The 10,184-nt window shown below is 35.0% G+C and overlaps 1 protein-coding gene across 1 annotated transcript; it reads right to left on the bottom strand.

Moving 5' to 3' along the window:
* Window positions 1-319: 319 nt before the first annotated feature.
* On the bottom strand, window positions 320-9,481 carry olfml1 (olfactomedin-like 1). Its single transcript, XM_051951864.1, has 8 exons — window positions 9,178-9,481; window positions 7,443-7,546; window positions 7,185-7,375; window positions 6,350-6,453; window positions 5,875-6,060; window positions 1,866-2,046; window positions 718-877; window positions 320-635 (listed from the first exon to the last, which is right to left on the bottom strand). Exons 1-8 carry the CDS (start codon window positions 9,295-9,297, stop codon window positions 479-481), a joined length of 1,203 nt encoding a protein of 400 aa, XP_051807824.1. The 5' UTR covers window positions 9,298-9,481; the 3' UTR covers window positions 320-478.
* Between the last annotated feature and the right edge of the window lie 703 nt (window positions 9,482-10,184).

Below are 10,184 nucleotides of genomic sequence, written 5' to 3'. Positions count from 1 at the left end.
AATATATAGATTTTTTATGTGGACATTATGTCCAGTAATTTAAGGGCTAACATTTACATTAAGACTTTTTTTTATTTTCTGTGATTTTATCTGTAATTGAAGAAAACAGTTAACCAAATTTTCCAATCCTTAATATACATAAATGCTTGTTTTTTTTTTGTCAAATAATAGCAAATATCTGTAAAATAATATGATTTAAATACAGTAAAAGTAAAAGAAATGGAGAAAATCAGTCAAAAACCACTAAATTGTTTTTGAAAAATTACAGCTAAAATTGTTCTTCAGAAATTTCCAAGAACATTCAGAGAGGAGAATGTAAGACATTTAAATGCTCTTTATTGTGGTTGTACAAAGCTTATTGTGTCTAACAGTGATGGAGGCAGCATCCGATGCCAGCAAAGGATCTCTACAGTTACATAAAAATAACTCTTCTTGCAGGACTGTGGGTTGTTTCTGCAGTGCTACAGGTTCAGGATGATCAGTCTGCAGTAACCCGGTCGTTCCTCCTGGTCTCCACCTTGTAGATGGTCTGGTATCCGTCGTCCCAAGCGTACAGCTGCTGGTCTCCAGGGTGATACTGGATGCTGCTGTGGCTGGTGTAACGCTTCGGGAAGAACATCACTGGACTCTCATTGCTGTAGGGGAAAGAAAATGTGTAATATTGATCAGGAAATGACTGCAGTTTTTCAGGTGAAAGGAGAATATCATGTTTCCCACCTGTGGATGGTGTCGTGGATGTCGTAGAGACACTGGACGGTAGAACGTCCTCCATATCTGGTGTTATAAACCACATAGAGGGTTCCACAGATGAGGAAAGCTCCTTCAGCATCATGGCTTTTACACTGAGTATCCCAGGTATATTCTACAGCCAGAGTCCCTGGTGGAGACACAAATAAAACCAGAATTACTGCCTTCAACAACCAATAATAATCTGGTTCTTCATCTACAGTAACTTTATTAACGATCAGAGTTCCATGTCCTTGAAGTCCGTAGAGGTGGGTCCAGATTTATCAATTTTTAATGGATTCTTTTTTTTTTTTTTTTTACCAAGTTTGGATCATTTTTGAGTCATTTTGGGGAAATACTGAGTCACTTTGAAATTTGTTTTCATTTTTGATACAATTTTTTAATAATTTTGGGACAGCGTTGTGTTATTTTGGACATCTTTTGTCATTTTGAACAGAGTTTTGAGCCATTTCTGAAAAATATTGAGAAATTTAAGATGATTTTTGACAGCTTTATTGACAACTGTCCAGTTGTCAGTAGGTCTACCCTAGAACTTTCTACAGTTGTCAGTAGGTCTACTCTAGAACTTTCTCCAGTTATCAGTAAGTCTACTCTAGAACTTTCTTCAATTGTCGGTAGGTCTACCCTAGAACTTTCTCCAGTTGTCAGTAGGTCTACTCTAGAACTTTCTCCAGTTGTCGGTAGGTCTACTCTAGAACTTTCTCCAGTTGTCGGTAGGTCTACCCTAGAACTTTCTCCAGTTGTCAGAAGGTCTACTCAGAACTTTCTCCAGTTGTCAGTAGGTCTACTCTAGAACTTTCTCCAGTTGTCAGAAGGTCTACTCTAGAACTTTCTCCAGTTGTCAGTAGGTCTACTCTAGAACTTTCTCCAGTTATCAGTCGGTCTACTCTAGAACTTTCTCCAGGTGTCGGTAGGTCTACTCTAGAACTTTTTCCAGTTGTCAGTAGGTCTACTCTAGAACTTTTTCCAGTTGTCAGTAGGTCTACTCTAGAACTTTCTACACTTGTTGGAGGTCTACTCTAGAACTTTCTCCAGGGGACATTCTCTTCTATGGACTTCAAGGACCTGGAACTCTGTAGACATTCTCAGTATGAATTCTATTCCTGTGGGTTTTCTACCTTTGTCCAGTTTGGTGATGACCAGGTTTCCTCCATACTCAGGGTCAGCATAAATCACCCAGAGGCCCAGCTCATCCACAGCCATGTCCAGGAAGGTGTTTGGGTTCAGGCTGTAGACAGGAAGACGTCCTGCTCCTGGAAGCAGAGTGCTGTCCACCACCGTCCCGTTCAGCAGTTCCACCTTTAAAGAACAAACCACAGTCATCTGCAGGCTTCGACCTGCCTTCAGCAGAAATCCTGAAATCCTGTCAGTGTTTTAGTTTCTGTGGCCTCCTGTAGGAAGTCATTCAGAAAATATCTGATCTGGTGCCAGTTTTTACACATTTGTGAGAAAATCCTGTCTAAAATTACTTGAAAGTTGTGCAAAAATACTCAAAAAGGATTGAAATGACTCACAAGATGTCCAAAATGACTCTTTTTTTAAAAAAGAAAAAAGACATTAAATTTGACCGAAGTGATACAAATTTGTTCATATTTTTGGTCTTTTGATTGGATGACTGCAGTTTTCAGCAGAACTCAAATGTGTTTTTTATTAAAAATTGGTCAAATCACATGAAAGTAAAATTACACAAAAATCATCCCAAATTTCTCAAAATTTGTCCAAAATGGCTCAAAAACTGTTCAAAATGACAAAAGGTGTCCAAAATTACACAAAACAATTCAAATTTGTCCAAAAAATGACAAAAACTTTCTGAACTGACTCAGTATTTCCTCATCTTTTCTGATTTAACGGTCTCCAGAGCATGCTGAGAAAAACCTGCCTCACTGGAACTAAATGTTTGTGTTATTTTCTGGCGTTGTTCAGCAGGATGACCTCAGTTAAACACAGCACAGAAAACTGGACAAACACCATGGAAGCCATCAGAAACCGGCCAAGAGAGGCGATTCTACAGAGATGAAGTCAGTGTGGAGGAGAAACTGTTTCTGGGAAACGAGAACTTTGAGCATTACGTCAGAATAAACACAGAGATGCAAAATAAAGACAGAAACAGTGCAATGGTCTTCATGAAACAACAGTAATCCTGTCATTTGTCAGTATTTATTTTACTCTAGCACTCTATTTGTAACGCACACAAACACCTTAACATTTGCACATCCTTTACATAGAACGTCTTGTATTTTATATTTTTATTTACTGCACATTTGTACGTGTTTATCTGTATTTATGGAGGCTGGAACTGTGCTGTTTCTGTCGTAGCAAACAGATGTCCCCCTTGGGGATTAACAAAGCATTTCAAAACTTTCTCCAGCTGTCAAGTATTAAGGCTGAAATGAGTCTTTTTTGCTTAGATTTTGTCATTTCTGCCCCATTTTACAATATTTTATACAGATTTTCAATCATTTTGGACAGGTTTTTGTGTCATTTTGGCCACATTTTAAGTTGTTTTGGATGATTTATAGTAATTTTGGACAGATTTTGTCACATTTTCGGTTGTTTTCTACACATTTTCTGTTATTCGGGACACAATTTATTTTGTTTTTGGTGAATTTTAAGTCATTTTAACAAACTTTAAGTCCTTCTGAAAAAGTTCCAAGCTGTTTTAGACCAATTTGTAGTCAATAATTTTGGACAATTTTAGTCATGTTAGCCACTTTTTAGGTTGTTGTATGCATATTTTTGTGTTATTCTGGCCAAAACTCAAGTTATTTCAGGCAGATTTTCAAGTTTAAACTGAGACTTCTTACTATGACCTCTATCTAATCTGTGTTTGAAGCTGTTGACTCTCAGAAACTGGTTTTCTGATTCTGTTGTGGCTTTGAGTTTTCCAGACCTCTTTCTGTCAGAGTTTCTTTTTTTTTTTTAATATTGTGTTGTCTTTTTGTGTGTGATTGTGTTTCTTACTTGGTAGTCCCCTTTAAGCTGCTTGTATGTCCTTTTAAATTGGGGACAAATAAAGTTATTTGAATTTAATTGATTTGAAGAGTTTCCTCCAATTTCTGAGTGAAGCAAACTGGATTTTATTTTATTTTATTGATTTCTATATTAAATAATAAGTGTGTCCAGACCTTCAGGATCTGGTTGAGTGTGTTGGCCTTTATTTTGTATTTTATTTTACTTTCAGGATCTGGTTGGGCATGTCAGCCTTTATTTTATTTTATTTTATTTATTTTATTTTATTTTACCTTAAGGATCTGGTTTGGCATGTCAGCCTTTATTTTATTTTATTTTATTTATTTATTTTATTTTTACCTTCAGGATCTGGTTGGGCGTGTCGGCCTTTATTTTATTTTATTTATTTTTACCTTCAGGATCTGGTTGGGCGTGTCAGCCTTTATTTTATTTATTTTATTTTTACCTTCAGGATCTGGTTGGGCGTGTCAGCCTTTATTTTATTTATTTTATTTTTACCTTCAGGATCTGGTTGGGCATGTCAGCCTTTATTTTGTTTTATTTATTTTATTTTTACCTTCAGGATCTGGTTGGGCGTGTCAGCCTTTATTTTATTTTATTTATTTTATTTATTTATTTATTTTATTTTTACCTTCAGGATCTGGTTGGTCGTGTCGGCCTTTATTTTATTTTATTTATTTTATATTTTATTTTATTTTTACCTTCAGGATCTGGTTGGGCGTGTCGGCCTTTATTTTATTTTATTTATTTTATTTGTTTATTTATTTTATTTTTACCTTCAGGATCTGGTTGGTCGTGTCGGCCTTTATTTTATTTTATTTATTTTATATTTTATTTTATTTTTACCTTCAGGATCTGGTTGGGCGTGTCGGCCTTTATTTTATTTTATTTATTTTATTTGTTTATTTATTTTATTTTTACCTTCAGGATCTGGTTGGTCGTGTCGGCCTTTATTTTATTTTATTTATTTTATATTTTATTTTATTTTTACCTTCAGGATCTGGTTGGGCGTGTCGGCCTTTATTTTATTTATTTTATTTTACCTTCAGGATCTGGTTGGGTGTGTCGGCCTTTATTTTATTTTATTTATTTTATATTTTATTTTATTTTTACCTTCAGGATCTGGTTGGGCGTGTCGGCCTTTATTTTATTTTATTTATTTTATATTTTATTTTATTTTTACCTTCAGGATCTGGTTGGGAGTGTCAGCCTTTATTTTATTTTATTTATTTTATTTTTACCTTCAGGATCTGGTTGGGCGTGTCAGCCTTTATTTTATTTTATTTATTTATATTTTATTTTATTTTTACCTTCAGGATCTGGTTGGGCGTGTCAGCCTTTATTTTATTTATTTTATTTTTACCTTCAGGATCTGGTTGGGCGTGTCAGCCTTTATTTTATTTATTTTATTTTTACCTTCAGGATCTGGTTGGGCATGTCAGCCTTTATTTTGTTTTATTTATTTTATTTTACCTTCAGGATCTGGTTGGGCGTGTCAGCCTTTATTTTATTTTATTTATTTTATTTATTTATTTATTTTATTTTTACCTTCAGGATCTGGTTGGTCGTGTCGGCCTTTATTTTATTTTATTTATTTTATATTTTATTTTATTTTTACCTTCAGGATCTGGTTGGGCGTGTCGGCCTTTATTTTATTTTATTTATTTTATTTGTTTATTTATTTTATTTTTACCTTCAGGATCTGGTTGGTCGTGTCGGCCTTTATTTTATTTTATTTATTTTATATTTTATTTTATTTTTACCTTCAGGATCTGGTTGGGCGTGTCGGCCTTTATTTTATTTTATTTATTTTATTTGTTTATTTATTTTATTTTACCTTCAGGATCTGGTTGGTCGTGTCGGCCTTTATTTTATTTTATTTATTTTATATTTTATTTTATTTTTACCTTCAGGATCTGGTTGGGCGTGTCGGCCTTTATTTTATTTATTTTATTTTACCTTCAGGATCTGGTTGGGTGTGTCGGCCTTTATTTTATTTTATTTATTTTATATTTTATTTTATTTTTACCTTCAGGATCTGGTTGGGCGTGTCGGCCTTTATTTTATTTTATTTATTTTATATTTTATTTTATTTTTACCTTCAGGATCTGGTTGGGAGTGTCAGCCTTTATTTTATTTTATTTATTTTATTTTTACCTTCAGGATCTGGTTGGGAGTGTCGGCCTTGTGGCAGTAGAAGAACCCGTTGTAGACCACGTGACCGGATCCCTGCCAGTGGACCGGCAGCAGCAGAACCTTCTCTGGAGACGACGTTTCTATGAAGCTCTGCAGAGAACTGAACTGAAGAACCGAGTTGTTCCGAATCCCACTGAGGAGGAAGACCTGGAGGACCCAGCAGCAGCTTTAACGTCAGCGTAATGCTAAAGGTATTAAACATCAATCGTTGGTTTTACCTCGACTTTACGTTCACAGAGTTATTTATCCTCCATAATAATGATGAAAACTGGCATTTCTTCATATAAAATGATCCTGTTATTGTCCAGAACTTCTCTGATCAACCGTCTATCACATGTTACTCAGAAATCGCTGAAAATCACTAAAAAGACGTCCAAAATTACTCTGAAAAAGGACACAGATGTTGTACAAAAATCCATGTTTAAAGAGAACCGACCTTCTCTGAGCCCTCGGTCGGGTCTCTGAACCACGAACCGATGGCGTCTCCAACCTTCTTCACGATCTTCACTGATCTGATCTGACTGAGAGCCGCGCTGCAGTCTGGAAACACAACCATTAACCAGTTTTCAATTCACAATATCTGTTTTTATTAGTTCTGCTCTTATTAGCAGACAAATACATGAGAAGCACTGCATGAATTCTGGTTATTTCTAGTCAACTTTTGGTCATTTTGTGTCAAATTCTGTTGTTTTCTGTCTTTTTTTGTTCATTTTGAATAATTTTTGGTCATTTTGTGTCATATTTTGGTTGTTTTTTGTCTTTTAGTGATCATTTTTGCTTCATTTCTAATCATTTCTTTCACATTTTGCTAATTTTGTGACATATTTTGTTTTGCAAGTTTTTGTGGTACTAATCAAATTTTGGTCATTTTGCATCATATTTGGGTTGCTTTGCATCTTTTGTGTTCATTTTGAATCATTTTTGGTTGTTTTATGTCAAATTTTGGTTGTTGTGCATCAAATTTAGGTCTTTTTCTATAAAATTCTGGTCATTTTGTGTCAAATTTGATCATTTTGTACCAAATTTGGTGATTTGGGGTCAAATTTTGGTTGTTTTGATTTTTCTTATGTTAACTTTGAATCACTTCTGGTCGTTTTGCATCAAATTTTGGTCTTTTTGTACCAAATTCTGGTCATTTTCCATCAAACTGTGGTCACTTTGTGTGTTTTTGTGTTAATTTTGAATCACTTTTGGCCATTTGGTGTCATAGTTTGGTTGTTTTGTGTCATAGTTTGGTTGTTTTGTGTCATTTTGGAAGCCGTCCTTCTCACCGTTCTGCACCTGGAGCTTTGCTTTCTTCTTCAGCTGGTCCAGCTCTGCAGCTTTGATCTGCTGCTCCAGAAGAGTTTCCTCCATCTCGATGTCCGACTGGCTGGGGATCTTGTTCTCCAGATACTCCAGCTCTCTCTCCAGCCGGTCGACCCGAGCAGAAACTCCGTCCACCTGACTCTTCACCTCCGACCTGCGGATCAGAATGACGTTTATTCCACAGATCTGAGGTTTAATGGGATGATGAAGGTCTGACCTACCTCAGGACGCTGAACGTGGACAGAGAGCCTCTGATTTCAGACGACAGGTCGTAGCTCTTCTGGGTCACGCTCACGATGTTCTGCTCACACTGACTCAGACGCTCCTGATTTAATGAGAATATGGCGTTAAAACGGAGTCAAAGTAAGAACATGTAGCTTTAGAACAGAAGAAACATCATAAGAGTCATTTAATCTCAAATTATCAGCTTTTAGAACAAGCTCAGCTTCACCATCTGCTGCATAAACTCCACATATTTCTAAAGATATTTAATTTTAGCTTCATATATGAAACTCTTTCTCAGTAAATTTCATCAAAGGTTTTTCATCGACTCACATTCAGCAGCTTTTTATCACAGTTTGAACAACAACATCTCAACAACATGAGAAATAACAGTGAAAATTTCAGGCTTTTATAACCAGAAAAGGCAATAAATGTGTGGTCCAAACACATTATTTCAGTATTTTGAATACAAAACACTTTATTTAAATTTAACGCACCACTTTGTTCACTGTCTGGATCAGTTTATGAGTCTTCATTGCTACAATATTCAGAAAAAATGTTCACAATAGCACAAATATTGCTCAATATTTATTCAAAAAATGTTGAACCTGACTCAAAAAATGTGCATAATCACACAGCGATTGGTCAGAACTACGAAGAAAATGTTATATTTCATTAATAGGACCCACATTAACTCAATAATTGTTAACAATCTGTCACAATTTGTCCTAAATGACTTGAAAATGATTCTAATTCACATAATATTTATTAGAAAACATGTCTGAAATAATTCAAAACTGGCTTACAACTTAGAATTTGTTCAAAATAACACAAACATCGCCTAATATTACTCAAAATAACTCAAAAAAATGTGCATAATCACACAGTAAATGCTGAAAACCAGGAAGAAAATGTTATATTACATCAATATGAGCCACATAACTCAAACATCTGTCATAAATGACTCAAAAGTATTCCAAATTATACAGAAGTGATTTGCTAATTCTTAAAAATGGCAAAACATCTTAAAAAAAAGTTCAAAATGACACAAATACTGTCCAATACTAAATAACTTTTGAAAATATCTCAAAAACGTGCAGAATCACATCAAACTTGTGCAAAATCACTAAGAAAAAGTTATACCCACATTATCTCATTAATCTATCACAAATTGTCTTAAATGACTCAAAATATTCCCAAATAATATAAAAATGATCCAACATGACTTCATATTTATTGAAAAACTTATTTAATATTACTCAAAACTGGCCGAGAACTTAAAAATAGTTCAAAATAACACAAATATTGTCCAAATTACTCATAATTTTGGAAAATAACTCAAAAAATGTGCGTAGTCACACAAAAAAAATGCACAAAATCTCTAAGAATATTGTGCAAATTTACACACTTAAGAGTATTTCTACACATTTAAAGAACATATTTACAGATTTTCCTGCAGCTGTGGTAAAGTCTGTGTTAATATTGTGGATTCCATGAGGCTAAATGAAAAACTTTTGAAGAAACGTTACATAAAACTCTTAAACAAGCAGCGATCCAAACATTTAGACAGCCAGAACCGGAGGATTTCATAAAAAAAGCAGCCAGAGATGCCAGAAATCCTGCAGCCAGACGATGTCAGGAGGCTGAAAACGCAAGTAAAAGTGACGTTACTTGTGTCTGTGAATGAGAATCTTGTGCATGTTTGAGCTAATAAAACGGTGTAAAGTAACCGACCTCCATCTGGACCAGCCTCCTCTCCAGGTACTGGATGATGAAGGCGTCCTGGGAGGAACCCTGGCTCTGGACCGAAGCTACACTCACAGAAAAGAGGAGAAGAAGAAGTGAGACGGTCATTATGAGGATCAGAGCTGCAGAAACACACAGCTACAGATAAAAACATCAATCCACAGCGGCTCTTGATGCCTTAAACGCTGCTTCTTGTTGCTCCCGCTGGGTTTAAAGTTCTCTAACGAGCCTCAGCTCCTCCAGTCCGACTTCCAGCTGAACCTCGCCCACGTTTCCCCTCTCTGGGTTGAAGAATGAGGAGGAGAAGGAGCGGCTGATTGGTCCATGCAGCGGTTCAGTTTTTTTATTCTAATAATCTCCAGATGCTCCGCTGACACGTCCTCAGTCCTCCAGCTGAGCAGAAAAACACAGAAAACTGCAGGAAACGTTATAATCAGGGCTGATTTTATACACAGGAAACACCACAGAGCAGCTGAACTGTAAAAAATGAGGTTTATGAACAGAAATGAAGCTGATTCATTCAGATTTACTTCACTGGTGTTCGACTTTGTTTGCATTTTACTTCATGAACATTAAAAAAAAAATCATGTTTGCAGCAGTTTGCATGATGACTTCTAATCACAAATTGTACTAAATGACTCAAAAGTGATCCAAAATGATTTAATAATTAATAAAATGACAAAAAAACTGTCTAAAATTCCTCAAAACTGACCAACAACTTCAAATTCTTAGAAATTACACAAATATTTCTCCAATATTAATCAATAATATTTGAAAATAACTTAAAAATCACACTATAATTGCTTATAATCACAAGAAAATGTTACATTTCATCAATATGACCCAAATTAATTCAATAAATGTAAAAAATCTGTCACATATAGTTCTAATGAGTCAAACATATTCCTAAATTACTCAAAAGTGATCCAAAATGACTTCACATTTACTAACAATGACAAAAACTGTCTAAAATGACTCAAAACTGGCTTACAACC

The sequence above is a fragment of the Acanthochromis polyacanthus genome, chromosome 8, assembly GCF_021347895.1.
Source record: "Acanthochromis polyacanthus isolate Apoly-LR-REF ecotype Palm Island chromosome 8, KAUST_Apoly_ChrSc, whole genome shotgun sequence".
In the NCBI taxonomy this organism is placed as follows: Eukaryota; Metazoa; Chordata; class Actinopteri; family Pomacentridae; genus Acanthochromis; species Acanthochromis polyacanthus.
The sequence above is the reverse complement of the archived record's forward strand: the minus strand, read 5'-3'. Positions and strand labels throughout refer to the sequence as shown.

Bases quoted from the DNA above. Each gene is read 5' to 3' on its own strand.
- olfml1 (XM_051951864.1), bottom strand. From the start codon at position 9,297: ATGACCGTCTCACTTCTTCTTCTCCTCTTTTCTGTGAGTGTAGCTTCG. The intron at 7,547-9,177 runs GTCGGTTACTTT...TCATTAAATCAG, and splicing joins GGAGGCTGGTCCAGATGGAG to GAGCGTCTGAGTCAGTGTGA. The intron at 7,376-7,442 runs GTAGGTCAGACC...TCTGATCCGCAG, and splicing joins TCCACGTTCAGCGTCCTGAG to GTCGGAGGTGAAGAGTCAGG.